General features: G+C 45.7%; 6 protein-coding genes across 6 annotated transcripts; 4 read left to right on the plus strand and 2 right to left on the minus strand.

Moving 5' to 3' along the window:
• Positions 1-98: 98 nt before the first annotated feature.
• Positions 99-1,957, plus strand: AOL_s00097g581 (uncharacterized protein; the record flags this gene model as incomplete). Its single annotated transcript, XM_011126414.1, has 6 exons — positions 99-129; positions 209-597; positions 669-741; positions 804-1,165; positions 1,251-1,338; positions 1,389-1,957. The coding sequence occupies 6 exons, from the start codon at positions 99-101 to the stop codon at positions 1,955-1,957; spliced, it is 1,512 nt and encodes a 503-aa protein (XP_011124716.1).
• A 74-nt stretch (positions 1,958-2,031) lies between these two features.
• Positions 2,032-2,844, minus strand: AOL_s00097g582 (uncharacterized protein; the record flags this gene model as incomplete). Its single annotated transcript, XM_011126415.1, has 1 exon — positions 2,032-2,844. The coding sequence occupies one exon, from the start codon at positions 2,842-2,844 to the stop codon at positions 2,032-2,034; it is 813 nt and encodes a 270-aa protein (XP_011124717.1).
• Positions 2,845-3,427: 583 nt separating this feature from the next.
• AOL_s00097g583 (uncharacterized protein) lies at positions 3,428-5,353 on the plus strand (the record flags this gene model as incomplete). Its single annotated transcript, XM_011126416.1, has 4 exons — positions 3,428-3,746; positions 3,852-3,892; positions 3,974-4,256; positions 4,308-5,353. 4 exons carry the CDS (start codon positions 3,428-3,430, stop codon positions 5,351-5,353), a joined length of 1,689 nt encoding a protein of 562 aa, XP_011124718.1.
• Positions 5,354-7,845: 2,492 nt separating this feature from the next.
• AOL_s00097g584 (uncharacterized protein) lies at positions 7,846-8,904 on the plus strand (the record flags this gene model as incomplete). Its single annotated transcript, XM_011126417.1, has 3 exons — positions 7,846-8,286; positions 8,358-8,604; positions 8,675-8,904. 3 exons carry the CDS (start codon positions 7,846-7,848, stop codon positions 8,902-8,904), a joined length of 918 nt encoding a protein of 305 aa, XP_011124719.1.
• A 1,847-nt stretch (positions 8,905-10,751) lies between these two features.
• On the minus strand, positions 10,752-12,526 carry AOL_s00097g585 (uncharacterized protein; the record flags this gene model as incomplete). The annotated part of the gene is made up of 2 exons (XM_011126418.1): positions 10,752-11,710; positions 11,773-12,526. 2 exons carry the CDS (start codon positions 12,524-12,526, stop codon positions 10,752-10,754), a joined length of 1,713 nt encoding a protein of 570 aa, XP_011124720.1.
• Positions 12,527-15,109: 2,583 nt separating this feature from the next.
• Positions 15,110-15,487, plus strand: AOL_s00097g586 (uncharacterized protein; the record flags this gene model as incomplete). The annotated part of the gene is made up of 1 exon (XM_011126419.1): positions 15,110-15,487. The coding sequence occupies one exon, from the start codon at positions 15,110-15,112 to the stop codon at positions 15,485-15,487; it is 378 nt and encodes a 125-aa protein (XP_011124721.1).
• Between the last annotated feature and the right edge of the window lie 55 nt (positions 15,488-15,542).

Below are 15,542 nucleotides of genomic sequence, written 5' to 3' on the forward strand. Positions count from 1 at the left end.
TAGACCCATGCATGTTCTTTGTTTCACACGCGTCTTCCACCATTAAACAATGACATAGCTCAGGGAAGGAGATATGCATTGCATTGTACAAGGCCGCCATGGAGGAAGAAGTATCACCAGCGTTCAAGTGTATGTCGGTGGAAAAAAAGGGGTTTCTATAAATTATAAACACAACATCAAACTAACTATTATTGGTGGATTCAACCAGCTTCGTTTACCCAAGGGTCGTATCCCTCACCAGACGGCACTCTCATTGCATCAATTCAAGGGTCTTGTCTCGTCCTACAAGATGCATCTACAGGGGAGGTAAAACGGACGACGCAGCTTTCAAATGAGGTTTCGACAATCAACTTTTTGAAATGGTCATCGCCGCCCCTTTCACTCCCAGTAGTTGAAGGGGATGAAAACAAATCCAATGTGCTACCTTCAACTTCACCTTCACCTTCAAGAATCCTAGTCGCCGACGACCAGGTCATTGAAGTTTTTGATGCGCATGACGAAGATTGGAAAGCGACTTTGAACCCAGGTTTTGGAGGAATCAAATATGTCGACTTCGCTGCTGACGCGGATGAAGTTTTGGTCTTATCAGAATTCGGGGTCTGTGCATGAAAAAAGTACCAGGCCGCCAACAATTAAAGTGAACGATTGCTCACATAAATGGTTTGCAGTTAAAAGTTACGATATGGTCATTGAAAGCCAACTTTCATGTCGACTTGCAGCATCCAAAATTTGGAGCTAAGGGTAGGGAGTAATGCCCATTAGAATTGAATTTACAGCTGCTGACCGATGTATCATGATAAAAGGATTCGGATACCGTCCTGGGACCAACCACTTCGCTCTATTAACCCGGCCCGTAGCCCACGATATGCTAAATCTATACTCCCCGGAGTCATATACCCCGATAAAATCAATCGAGCTACCCACAATTGATGCCCAGGCTCTGAAATGGTCTCCAAACGGTCGTTGGATTGCTATACTAGAGTCAGCAAGCGCGGGCTACAGGGTCCTGCTCTATACTGCTAATGGACATATGTTCCGGACACATGAGCAACCTTGTGTGGGATTGGGGTTGAGGACTATGGAATGGAGTAGTGATGGGGATTTCCTCGTGCTTGGTGGTTACGATGGGAGTGTAATTTTCTTGAATAATTTTTTGTTCAACAAAGTATGTCAAATCTCGATTGTGACGTTGACCGTCTATGGGAAAGAGAAGAAAAAGAAGAAAAGAAGAAAAAATACTAACAGATTAGGTTGTCGAAATGAGACATACGATAGAGATAAAACTAATGGCAACAGATGTCTGGTCCGAGGAGCTTTCAGTTCTTGGAGAGCGTCACTGTAAGTGTACAAACGCTAGATTTGTGTAACTTGTGGCTAAACCCGGATAGATACATTGATAACCCCTCCGGTGAGCCTTCCAACGGTGGATTCGCTGGCGTCAGATCCAGTGCCAAAGATTGGGGTCTCAGTTATCTCATTCTGCGCAGATGGAACACTCGTGGCGACCAAAGATGAAAGAATGCCGAATTCAATCTGGGTATGGTCTTTGGAGAGTCTTGCGCCATTAGCTATCCTTGTACAGCTGTCACAGGTCAAGGCGATCCAGTGGCATCCGAGTCGAGGGGACCTTTTGGCGGTGGTGTGTGGAGCTGATCCTAACAGTGTCAATACTACAAATATGCCATCGGTATATCTCTGGAGTCGAGACTGGGATTACCCAAGAACGATACGGGTATCAACAGATATTCTAGCGTCAAATTTATGGTTGAGATGGATTGACAAGAGGGTAATCGAAACAGAAGGGGCGTTAGAACGTGAATTTGACAGCACCTATGTGGAAGAGGAGGGTGAAAGGGAGACTGGCTCGGCAAGAGAACCTATCCGTTTCATTGTTGGGGATAAAGAACGGTATAATATCATGACATTGACAGAGGTACAGCCGATGATTGAAGAATGATTTCTCGGGAAATATACCTATTCAACAGATGATGTAATTTTTTAAATGCAATCGATAGAGGCGATATACAGAAACTACTTCTTTTTCTTCTTATCTTTCTTCTCTTTTGGTGGCGGGGTCCCGCTTCTATCGCCAATTGCTCCACCCATTTCACCCATCATTTCTTTAAAGATATTGTCACTAACACCACCGCCGGATAACGCTGGGGAGTGCAATGGCAATATCTCGTTGATCTTCCAGCCTTTAGGCACTGCTGGAGCTGGAGGAGGTTTGTCGGGATGAGGCATTCCATGAAATCGTAATAGCAACGGGGTTTCTGGTAGAGTCGGGTGGTCCTGTAGCCATTTAGCTACCAGGTCGAACATTTGCCTCTTCGTCTTAACTGTGGGGTGCACCGGTTCACCGTCCTCCTTCAACAGCACTCGTACTCTTCCAGGATTCGCCCAGTCCTTCGGGTGTGATTTCGTTGGCTCAAATATTGTTTGAAATCCTTGCGAATTCAGGGAAGCCACAATTTCCCGCGCCAAGGGATTGGGAACGGCATTCTTCTTGCCCACGCGACGACCTTCTGCCTTAGACTTGGCCGCATCGAAGTAGATTGGATAGACGCATTGGTATTTCCGGAATTTTCCCTCCATATCGGACTTGTTGATATATTTTGTTTGGTTGAACCCAGACGTTATTCCCAGTTCGGGTTGGCTCGATGGCGGAGGCTGTTGGGGTGGAGGTCGCCGTAGAGCAGCCGCCGAGGAAGCTGTAGATGGTATGTCCGCGGGACGGATTATGGGAGCTCGAGGATCGTAGTCCTCTGGATCAAAATCCATGTTGTCGATATCGATGTCATCTTCATCAGCGACTTCTTCTATCCGAGGGCGACTGGAGGCCATTGCGAAGTATTCTATTACAGGGGTAGCGGGGGAGGGTTGATGTTGGAGGTGGGATGTTAAGCACACATATCGAACGAAGCTGCTCACTGACCTGTATCAAACCAAGCCTTGGCAGAGTCCACACCCATAACCAGAATCGCCCGCTGGATGGAATAGTAATCATCTTTCCCCGAAACCAAACTCCTCCTCGAGCTCGTGTTCAATTCAGTTAGCTAACCAACTTGGATTTTCCTGTCACTGTACATAAATCAAGTAAGTTAGGTAAGTTTCTACACATCTCAGTTCCCTTCCCAGCCAATGCTGCTGCTGCCATTGCTTCAGGTCCGGTTCTGTCATTGCTTACTCATATCAATGGTGGGTCCTGGCGCCTGCTTCCCAAGCTGACCAAGTCGCGACAAAGATCAAATTCAGCGGTCTTGAGACTCTTATATAATTTCATCCCGTCCGTACATCAGATCAGAAGGGACTAAACTTTCGCTGGTCGTATCGCAGATGCCATAAATATCAGAAACCTATTATACCGTACTCAATTATCTCCAGTCACACCTTCATCACCTTCATCACCTTTATCACGTAAAAAAAAATGTCATTCAACGGCGGTTCTTCAGATCAAAGTTCGCCTCACACATCTGGCTTTGGCCTTACACCAAGCTATTCTGCATTAACACCGGGTCAATTTGGCTTCGAGTCGCTGAACGACAACCTAATGAATGCAGCTTCAAACGAGCCGGAAGGCGTCGTAAACGAGTTTCAGTTCAATACGATTCCTTTCGAGGACGAGAGCAAAGCAGATATATCCAAGTTGGAGTTAAAACAGAGTAGCTCGCAACAAAGTAATAATATCCCAAGAAGTGGGTCGGGATCTGGGTCAAGGCCTGCTGGCGACTTATCTCTCCATGGCAGTATGGATCAATCGGCTAGAATCCCACGGTTAGATAAATTAGTGACATTAACGCGGGGTGGTCTTCGTAGTGAATCGGATCCCTCACATACTGCCCCATGACAAGGTCTTCAACATTCAAGTCGGATGCCAGATGTTTTCGCTGAGGTGAGTGGATTTATACTTCTGAGTCGCTCATGCGAACCGCGCCTAAAATTATGTTATTAAAATAGAAAATCTGGTTCATAGTGGAGCTTCTATATCATCAGATGGCAAGTCCCGTCGTCCCCGATAAAACGACATTTCGCACTCTATGCTAATGGAGGTGCACTAGCTCCATCATACTTTTCTTCCTATTTCGGCAAACAGCTGCAAGAAGCGCGCGGTCAGAATGAACCCATAAGAGCCCTACATATTGACAGAGACCCCGAAATATTTCGAGATATTGTCAGGCACCTCCAAGGATATTATGTTCCGATACGTAGTCCGGAGCATTTCGCGTACCTGTTCGCTGATGCTCAGCTATTCCAACGTACGCATCCCTACTGTCTAGATTTCCGACTGACCGCTAACTCCAGATTAGTTCCCAAGCTTATATCTCGCTTGTTCGAGTCCGAGATATTTATGGCAATTGGATCTAGATCTTTCCAGATCCCAAGGGACCTTTTCTCTGCCCCCGGAGACTCACCAAATTATTTCACTCTAGGGTTCGCCGTCTTCTTCTCATCCCCAGATGAAGTATTTCCTGGTTTGAAGCGAGAAGGACTGCTCCGTCCACCTTCGATAACACCGCCCGAAGTCCCCAATAGATCTGGAGATGTCTTTTCGGAACTCCTACATCTACTTAGAGGGTATCCCGTGGAGATCAGAAATGATACACACAGGGCCGCGTTACTGCGAGATTGCAGATACTATCACCTCCGTGGGCTAGAGCAGAAGCTGATTGCCCATACCATTTCTTACAATTCTACTCGCGAGAGGGAAGAAATTACCATAAGAATTGAGGATATTAAACCATCAGGGCTAAACTTTGCATTGGACAGCTCTGATAAAATGCTGGGGTTTGTGACATACGCACGTCCGTTCAACGATGACACTGGTCGAGAACTAGTTCTCGAAATTGGTAATGAGCATGTCATTGTGAGCTCAATGACTATGTCTGCCACGTTTAGGGAGGATACCAAGAAGAGGGTTGCAGCGATTGCTAAATTGATATTTGGCAAGATCTCGTCCGCTTCAACGGCAGCTACGAGGCGAGCTATACCGGCTCTTCTAGGCCAGCCGTACACACCGGCAGCTGATCTTGCTATGCGTGTTATAGTGGATGAAGATACCGACGTTTTGCTTGATGGGAGAGCGTGGGGCTGCCCGTTACCTGAGAATACGCATCTTGAATTTGAGAACCCTATGCAAGGTCCACTTGCAAGACCTCTGAAAAGACGAAGAATGAGTCTTGAAGCTGCGGGAACCGCAGACACCTGGACGGTTAAAAAGGGTCTCTGGAAACTGCAGATACTAGAATTCCCCGACAACAAAGTGGAACTGATGTTAAAAGCCATTAAGCTCGATGCTATATCTGGCGAAACGGGGAGAAATATGACGAGGAGTTTCTTGCCGTCATCCGGCTAGGTTGCGACAATATCCAAGGCATCATCGATGCAACTATCATGCAAGACCGCTAGGGGTCAATGCACGGTAGGGCCTCTAAATTAATCCTCGGAGTCCGAGCAGCGATTTACGACAAATCCCCACCTTTCCAGCTCTAAAAAAAAAAAAAAAAAGGGAAGGGTTTGCGGGTATTAACCGAAGGCGGCTGTCCGCTACGTAATTTTGAGGAATAGCGGGATGTTAATGAATGGGGTACATGTTCGTAGTCGGATTTGTATCATGGATATCCATCACATTTGAGTAACAAGCAATTGTCATTTTTCGCAAATCTAGCTCGAAGTTATCAATGGTTAACCAATTTTGATGAAATGAAAATTTTTTTGATTTATATTCTGCGACTGTTACGCAGCTTCTTTTTCTCATCTCGAATTGAATCTGAATCTTGAGCCGGCCGAATAAACCTCTGGTCTGTAATGTCCCGCGGCCAGAGCAATATCAAAATCACAAGCGTACTCGTGAACTAGCGCTGTAGCTACCGAAATCACAAAAAAAATTTTTTTTTTCAACAAAGGTAATGCCCCATACGGTACCTGCATCGCCATTGCAATTGAGGGAATTAAAACACCGAGAAAAGGCTCTGCATAAAATTTCCCCACTCACTCGTCAGCTGCTGCTCCTCAGACACGGCACTAACATGGGGATGCTTCCACAATGGTTCTCTTTGGTATCCCCAGCGGGTTTAGCAGGGTCTTTGATTATCAAGATAATCTGTTGAAGGCCACGCTAGCCAGGATGCCAATGCAATGAAACTCCGCAGAACTCCCAATATATTGTACTCAGGACCGATCGAGGTATGAATGCTGGTATACTTCACACTGTTTTCGACTGTACGCCGCATCAAAGAGCTCAATTTATTACGTTTTGAAAACCTGGAGCTCCAACTTGGCTTGATATAACATAAAGGGCATCTCCGATCGCGCAACTAGCCAGCACGTATGTATCCAAGCTATGCCGAAGCTATGCGTACTAAGCTACACAGTACGTACTTGATATTCTCGAACCGACGAGGGTTGTCGTCTACATGTACATGCTACACATCTAGTCCGTACAGCATAGGAATTCCACGTTAAGAAAGTGGAAGCACACTTGAAATCTTGGTGGCCAAGAGAGAGAAAAAAATGGATACAGAGAGCATGCACTCAACCTGGCCGACAATTCAAACTTTTTCAGATTGTGGCGTTTCAAAAAAACAAAATAAAATAAAAGGGACGGGGTTCGGGGAAATCTGTGAATGTCTGTGAATGAGTGTGAAAGTGATACTATACAGAGTTATAGTGTGCAGGGAAATTAATATTTGCGTGGTTCGCTTGACCGCTCAATCAATTGATACATCTCGAGTCTATGTAAGTTCTGTTATTGTACTTAGATCCTTACAACCTCTCAAACATATACCTTATGCATACGATCGAGTGTGCGCATACATGTACTCCAAGATATCAATTAATGGATATTCTATAGCTCGGGTCGACGGGACCTTCGATGTCAACTGAATAGCAGTATGTCTATTATACGTATTCCGTTCAGAACATCACGAATTGGTTAACAGGGAAGCTAACCCCCGCTACGCTGGCTCCACCCTCATCGGTGCTGCATTGCATGGAACGACCAGGGGAACAAGTACAAGACGAGGCCAGGCCAATAAGACCAACCAACCAGCCTGTTGGTCTTGCTTTTTCCGCAGAAGGATTGCTGACCTGCTAGCTGCGAAAGCTCCGAAACTTGCAGCTTGAAAGGCATCCATCTGCATTAATTGTATCCCTTACCTCACATGAATACGAATAATATTATGGTTCACGGTATCCTTGGCTTTACTTTGTACAGCTTCAATATAAAACTTGCATCTGTTCCCTCTCGCTCTTTCCCCTCTTGAACTTCTCCTATCGCCCCAGCTCAATTGAAAGTCTCACCCCGGGGCCCCCCAAAAAACACTACTCGCAGCCGAAAACCACCCTACGCCGATGCAATGTTAAACGGAACTATCATGTCTTTCTCTTTTTCTTTTTCAGACTTTGCGCGTCTATGATATGATGCATCTTCTATAACGGGCGCTTTCCGTATAGTCCTTCGCTTTCAACCCTTTGCTTTGCATTGTGATTCCATGAACCTCCTCACCTACATATCTTTGATACATCGATACCCTCTCCCTCTTTCTTCTTCCCCCAATACAAAGCAGGCTGTTGTATAAATTGTTCCAGCCCTGGTCCATCCTCAATTGCATGGAGTTGCATCTACTGCGAACTAACATCGCAAAGGGTCCTAAAAGCTTGTGCGAATTCCAAGCTATACCGTATAACATATACACATATACATACCGCCCTTTGGTGGTTTAAGCTGAAGACATCTTACCCAGCTCTGGCCGATACATTGTTATTTCGACCCCCTGGCCAATTCTGCTCTTATATATATATATATATATATATATATATCTAAGGAAAAAGAAAGCTGCACCTATCATGCCTGCATTAACCTTCAACCCACAGGGCATGGGTGTCCTCTCAGACGATGTCATTCTTCTAATATACCCAGAACTGGACTCCTGGGAAACTGTCGCCTCATTATCGAGTGTCAACCACCGATTTCGCGACCTCTTTCTGTACCAACAAGAAAGCATTAAAAGGCGGGTTTATGCCCGTGAATACGCCATCACTCGCCCGAAAGGCCACCAAGACGCTTTTCGTCTTGCCAGATATATGACCACAAATGTGCTCCATTCGAATAAGACCCGAATAGGACCTTCAGATCTCACTTGGAAGGAAATCGAGCAACTCCAGGCCAATCAAGCTGCTATCCAGTACCTGCAGGATAGGTTTCTGGAGATTCGAAGGGAGCAGAAGAGTAAGGCCAGAAACGAAGATCTCACTTGCACTGAGGTTGACAAGTTTTGTCAGGCGGCTGTAAGTAATCCTTGTCTAAAACCAATGAAGATAATAATAATGGTGATTAGCTTAAATTGACAATTCTATAGACACGGTTTTGGATCTTCTGTGCAATGTTCGCTGATAATCCTAGATCACGAGCGGACCAGAAATCCCTCGTTGAATCCTGGTGCTTCAATACTGCAAGCGAGCTTCAATATATCCGAGAGTTGATTCTTTTTCTTTGGAGACTGCTTCGGGATTCGATTCCGGAGAGCGAAGAACATGTCGCTCAGGCCTGGGCTGAAAAGGTTGGGATAAGGTGCTTCTCGACTCCCGGCGGCGGACCATCCGATAGTAAGCTGAACATCCTGCTTCGTATATTTTCTCATTTCTCAAATATATCTAACGCACTTCATCCGATTAGCTAAATGGATTGACTTTCTCATGTCCCGCGGCTGTGGGGTTCTCTTTGATTTGGTAAAGCAAGAAAGTGTGCTCAAAAGAGTTCTCTACATTGCCAAATCCCCATTTGGATATCGCACAGACGCGGCAGACTACGTCTTCCTATGCGGCTCTGCTGTTAACCAAGTCATGGCTGAGCGGGCTAATACCCTCCCCACCCGGCCATATGGCATTCTCGATAAATGCTATTAGTATTAGTATTAGTGTTTGTTAAAGTCATCGTTTTGTTATCTGGGAATATAGGGCGGCGTAGGTGCGAACAAAAAAAAGAGGATATGTTATTCTGAACGGCTATTGACCGAATATCGCGTGGGGTGAAGCGTGGGAGTTTTGCTTGATTTTGTTCTTGATTTTGTTCCCTCTTTCCTTTATTTACTTCTCCACATTTTCGGGATAAAGATTTTTCCTTTTTCTTCCCTCGAGGGCCGAGACTTCTGGGTCTTGAAGAGGGAAGGAAAAGAAGCAAGCGATTGCGTCATAAGAGCAAAGGGATTTTTTTTGTTTAGTCGTCTATTCCAAAGGCGTCATGATACTACATGAGAAAAGAAATTCTCTACTTCTGCTACGACTAATACAGTAATAATATGTTTTGATATGACATGCCAGTTCCGGGTCCTAGATGGGATTCCTGTTTTCCTTCCCTTCACACAAAATTGTGGTCATTCTCTTGAAACTTTGACATCTGAATTATAAAATTCTTGGGATAGGGCCTTTAGCTTCAGGGAAAAGTTTCGTGTGATACAGTGAGAATGGGTTTTAACAATAGGAAGGTAAGCCAAACTCGAATTCTGGACATTGCGGTTTGTGGATGCGACATTATAGGTGGGTAACGTCGCATTTGCTAGGACTAACTAGACGGAATAAGAAGGAGACTATTTTTGTCTAAACTCGGGATTTGTTTTTTGGGATTCACGAATTCGGGGCTTGCGGATTTCTGATACTAATTCTAGATAGCCAGACTTTGCCTGGGCTTAAAAAACAAGGCCTATAATCCCAAGGTTGAACTTGGAATAGCCCTATGAGGATGCCAAATGGGAATGTCTTTCTAGATCTCCGCAGGGCTGAAAAATAGCACCCTGGACATTTGCACAAGTTATAGTATCGACAGCCCTAAACTAAACAACTTCGAGGATTTTGTTTAACATAACATCCGGGTTTGGACGGCTGGTCCAAATATCTTCCGTACGGGGATACCGCACGTATGATATGAAGCAGAAGCATGTAAGCATGCATATGGGCTCATGAAGGCTATGGTATCAATCAACCTAGCTTGCCCCCGCCCTTAGGGTATTTGGCGGCATTAAACAACTCCGGTAGGTATAGTTTTGCCAGGCGCTGGAACTTCGGCCATGGCTTGATGAATTCCGTCGGATGCTCACGGAAAGCCATTCTTGTCGTCTGCCAGGAGCACATGCATACGGAACCAAAAGACACGAAATGAAGCATACGACCCCTTTGTTTTCTTGAAATTTGGAGGAAATAATTGGCTACAGAATCCACGAGATTTACATATGTGGTTACTCATTTATAAAAAAAAAACAAATTACCTTATATTCAATGGTATGTGAGGTTTTCAGCTAGCTACTCGCGAGATACTGTCTGTAGTTATAAGGAAAAGTAAAGAAAAAAGTAAAGAAAAAGAAAAACGCAGATAATGGAAAGGAGATGCTACTCAGATAGTTTTTTCCACCCATAGATCAAAAAGGGAATCAGATTTTTAGAGAAGAGTGATGCAGACCGATCAGTTTGCTGCTTTCGCAAGGCTCTTATTATAAAATGATAAGAAAAGGGGATAGAAAAATGTGAGGTTAGAGAAGAAGTATCGAAGTGTGGAGAAAAAAAAAAGATACATAGTAATTTTCAAAGCATGAACGCCTCATAACTCCATACATCGTCAAGATATATATACCCAGAAAGTGATATCAAAATGATAGTACAAATGAAATAGAAAATTTGTGGTAGTATGAAAGAAAAGAAGCTGCAAAGTAGTAGAAAAGAAGGAAAAAAGAAAGAAAAAAGAAAACGCTTAGAAGACTGAATTATAGACCGCAGAGTGCCCCAACTTTATGATATGTTGTCTCGATCGAGCGAAGAGTTTTGGTGAGCTCGGGATCACGGCAAGTTTCAGTGGCGGGTTGTTCAACAGTAGAATCCTCAGCCTCAGTATTCTGGGGCAATTCTGGGAAGAACTGGCTTTCAAGAATAGTGAATAGGGTTTCAAGGCCAAGAGCTGGTAGAATTTCCTCGGCCTTGGGTTCGGCCTTGGGTTCTTCTTTCTCGGAGAGCGGGGTATGGATATCAAAGTGGCTGTACAAATAGTCCGGGACAGCCTCGAGCTCATCTTCAAACACATCGAAGATGTATTGACCGTTGCTATCGTAGGAGTTTGAGAAGTCTGGCTGAGTCTCTTCCTTTTCGGCCTTGAGGGTTGGCTTGTAAGATCCAGGGCGGAAGCCATCGGCGGGGGCATACAAATCGTCCATAATATCTTTGCCAACAAGCTCATTTGCATCAGCGATGATTTCTGGGACTTCCGCAGTGTAAACAGTGGGTTGACCACCCCAGGACCCAGGAGCAGCATAAGCAAGAGGCCACTCTTCAACACCGGACTGTCTATTGGGGTTGACATCCTTGCGGGGGTTGTAAGTGTTCAAGAATTGCTGATGAGGTGGGATGTACGTTGGAACTTGGAAATCGTGCATAACAGGAGGGGGTGCTTGTTGGATTTGGATATGTGGAACAGAAGCACGGTGGACGGTGATGTTCTCTTGCAGGGAGTTCTGTTGAGGGCCGCTTCCGGCTGCGAAGGCAGTCATGTTGGCAGCTGAGAGTGGATTCATTTGATCCAAGAAAGATGCGAATTGGGGGGATGCCAGAAGCATTCGGGTAAGTTCCTTGAGGGACTTGTTCTCCGCTTCCACGGCGTTAAGCTTCTTCTTGAGGTCGACATTCTCGGTGGATTTGTTGGATACCTCGGTTTCGAGCTGGCTGATGTATTCTATTCAATGTGTTAATGATATATATTTAAGGTATTTGCCTTGAGAAGAATACTATGCTTACCCTTTCTTCGGCTTCGGAAAGCACGGGCGGAAACTTTGTTTCGAAGTTGTCGGCGTTCTTTGCTACTCAACTTCTTTCCTTCTTCGCTGGCAAGAAGCCTCTCATCCTCGTCCATATCATCCTCGTCCTTCTTTAAGCGAGCAATCTGGGGCATCATCGAGTCTTCCTCGATGCTGGCTTGGGATGAGAGGGCTTTTCTCTTTACATCCTCGAGTATCTGACGAATGCGCTCTTCTGTTGCTGCGTCCGGTGCTGTCGATCCCTTCTTCTTCCCATGACTCGAAGATGCGATGGAAGATGTGGATGTGGATCGCTCGGTCTTGATGCCAGCAAGGGCATCGATATCGACCTCCTGACCTCCGAAATTAACGTCGCTGGGGTCTACAAAGTCGTTATCAAAGGAAGACTCCGGGAAGAACGAAGGCATAGAGAACATGTCGGTGCTCTCGAGATCCATCCCACCGAAACCCATACCACCAAGATCATTTGGTGATACAGACACAGGGGCCTGGTTGGGAGATCTATTAGGGGATGAGGATTCCGAGAAGTTTATTGAGTAAGGCAGTAAACCCGTCTGTTGGGTATGTAATTCATATTGATGCGAAGGGCCAGAGAAGGATTGATTTAAAGCAAGGTGGGGGGCTTCTGGGAAGACCGTCGAACTGCCAGTCGATGAAGGGCGGTTGTTATTAGAGTCAGATAGACCACCACTGAGATCCAAGAAGGAATCGATGTCGTAGTTTTCTCCCGTCATCTTAAGGAGTATATTTTGAGTGACCTCAGGGTCGAATATGATTTTCGATTAGGACTGCTATCAAACGAGTATGAGATGAGATCCTTGAGGGGACTCTTTGTCGTGGGAAAGGATAGATGGTTGCGTTGTTGCCACAGTGTAGTCGAGATGGAAAGCTGTGGTTTACTGAAAATGGTCGGATACTGGTTCAAATTATCTATGGTGAGACCGATGCAGATATTTGGCGTTAGATTTGTCGTCAGAGAAAGGTCGAGTCTGTAGGTGACTTTTTGTTTTGTAGATTGTAAGAGATACAGAGAAAGAAGAGAAAGTGCCGAAATGACAGTATATGGGGTAGCAAAAGAGGACACCCAAAGAAGGGGGGCAGGAATAAGGAAATATGGGAGGACCCGAAAGTCGTCGTAAGCTCTCGCACACAAGTTGCAGGGTTGCCAGGCAGCCGCAGCAAATTGGACCAGAAAAGTGGAAAGTCTTAGGATGGCTTGGGAGAACACAATAGGAATCGGGCTGGGTCTGCAGCCAAGTTCAAAATTGCAAGGCAAAAGGGAACAAGCCTCTTCCTGAGCAAGGTAACGTTATTATTGAGGATATCTGGGATTCCGTCCGGCCATCAATCGTCTGCAATCTGTGTGGGCTCCCTCCGCGGTTATCGACAGATGAAGTCAGGTATTTTCAGGTATTTGAGGAATTATTGCGTAAAGCCTCGATATCACAAATACCGAAAAGACCTCCCCGGCGGTAATGGTGAATTGGCTGTAGTAGCGATGTGAATCGAATGATAAATGAAGCGCCTGGTGACAGCTGTTCTTTCCGTAAATCACCACTTGTGTACAGTACAAGAAGGATACAAAAAATTAGAAAGTATCCAATTGTCCGTATTTCCCTAATATTATGACGGGGAGTTTGATTTGGGTTCAATTTGAAGATCGGTTTCCGGTATGAGCACTGCCACAAACCCGAGTCGTGAACCTAAAGTGTGTATGTGATGGGATGTATCGGGAACCCCTCCGTTTGCGTTCAAAGTCAAGAGCTAGCACCGATGGTATATAATCTGAGGTGCCCCCCCAAACAAATCCCCGTTGTTCAAATGGTATGATTTGGATTTCTTCCTGTTGCACTACGCCGTGCTCTTGTGCTTTGTGTCCAGTTCATGTCGAATCGAAGCACCAGATTTTGGGTGCTCTGGCATGAGTGCATGGGTATTCACTGGTCCTGAAACGATAGACACACAATATGTCGGAGACATGGCTAGCCATGGTATTGCATCAGGATTGGGAAGGGACGCGTAAGCTCTTTTCCTTGCAGGGGATGGTGGGATCATGGGCATTCGGGGCAGAGCAAACCCCGACGGCAATTCTATGCCCCCCACTTGCCCCTTTCGATCGGATCCAACAGGCTCCGGCCACCAATCAGAAAGGAGACTGTGGCGTTATCTCATTTGAGCTTTGAAGCCACAACAGGGTGACCAGGGACTGCGATATTTTTAGAATCACAAAAAACTTTACATCCGAGTCGGATATTAAAATTCGCCGCCACCAGTCAGTCTTCCGGTAGGTGTCCACGGACGTTCCATTCCAGAAGCCCTTGGCGCTTACAGCCAAGGCCCAGGTTGCAGATGGATGACGAGTTGTAGTGACGAAGCCAAAAGGGCGTCAGCATCCAATCTTCTGACACTTGGGCGGTTGGTCGCCGCAGATTAAGCTGCCCTTTTGGGTCCTCCCGACTCTACCAAGCGACTGATCAGATGCTTGTTTTTGTGTCTTTTGTTAAGCTTATTATGGCGCATCGATAAGTTGATGGAGTTCGTAGGAAAGGTACGCAATTGTCCATTGAGGGATTTGGGGACTGGCCTTACATACACAAAAGCATCCCGGGAGAAGGTGAATATCTGACGAATCTCTTGGCCCTGGTGCATGAGAGGGCGTCTGTATAGGTAGGGCGCGTGGACAACAGAGGAGTCCTAAGACGTTAGAAAAATAGTATTGGCTTTTATCCAATAATTGGAGCTCTTGGATGAGAGAGATTCGTCCCCGTTGACGTAAACCTAAAGGTGGGGAAGTTTTCGAGTAGTTGGGTACTTGCATACCTTGATTTGTATTGGGCGCTTGTCGGTATTCTTTTGATGTTCCGGAGAAGTCGTAGGTGTGCCAGTGCCACCATGTATGTCACAAAAGGTCTCAACCCAACTCAATGTGTTACTGTGTTTTGCTGTGTTGCTGCGTTGCTGCGTTGCTGCGTTGCTGTGTTGCTGTGTTGCTGTGTTGCTGTGTTGCTGTGTTGCTGTGTTGTTGTGTTGTTGTGTGGCGTTAGATGTTGGATTAACAAGCCACATGTGCTCTTCAGCCACGCGACAACAGGAACTGAATGGTCCCATCCAAATCCACACGAGCTGGGAACAAGAACTCGAACTGGAACTACAACTAACACGACACCAGCTTTCCATGTTCACTCAGCTTCACTCCACAAATACATGTATGTACATGTACGGACATTACGAAACGAAAATAGCAATCCCCAAACACAAACTACAGGAACGAATAGGGTTTCTTGCCACTCGGTTTCCCATCATCTAGTACGTTGGAAATGCCACCAAAACGCCCTTCAAAAGCCAATGAGGAAGCTCCATCTCGCAGGAACGATGAACCAAAAAAAAGTCAAGAAGAAGAACGCAAAGTCAAAATACCCCCAGAGTTGATAGCGAAACTAGTCAAGAACTTTCTAGAGGATGAGGGTACAAAGGTGTCGGGTGCTGCAACCAAGACTGTCGGGGAATACATGCATCTCTTCCTCACAGAAGCCGTCTACCGTGCTGTCAGTAACAGAAGAGACGGTGATCCATGGGCTAAGACGACAAATTCCGGACTGATGCTTGAGGTATGTACACGCATGAGTTCCCACAAGATCTGCTGCGTAGCCGCCAGGACAATGCAGGCCCTTGGTCGCGAATACGACACCATGTAATATCTTTAAATTTAATTCTAACTGACAAATCCTATCCAACCGTTCGAAATCGCTA

Source organism: Orbilia oligospora (assembly GCF_000225545.1).
Source record: "Orbilia oligospora ATCC 24927 unplaced genomic scaffold scaffold00097, whole genome shotgun sequence".
In the NCBI taxonomy this organism is placed as follows: Eukaryota; Fungi; Ascomycota; class Orbiliomycetes; order Orbiliales; family Orbiliaceae; genus Orbilia; species Orbilia oligospora.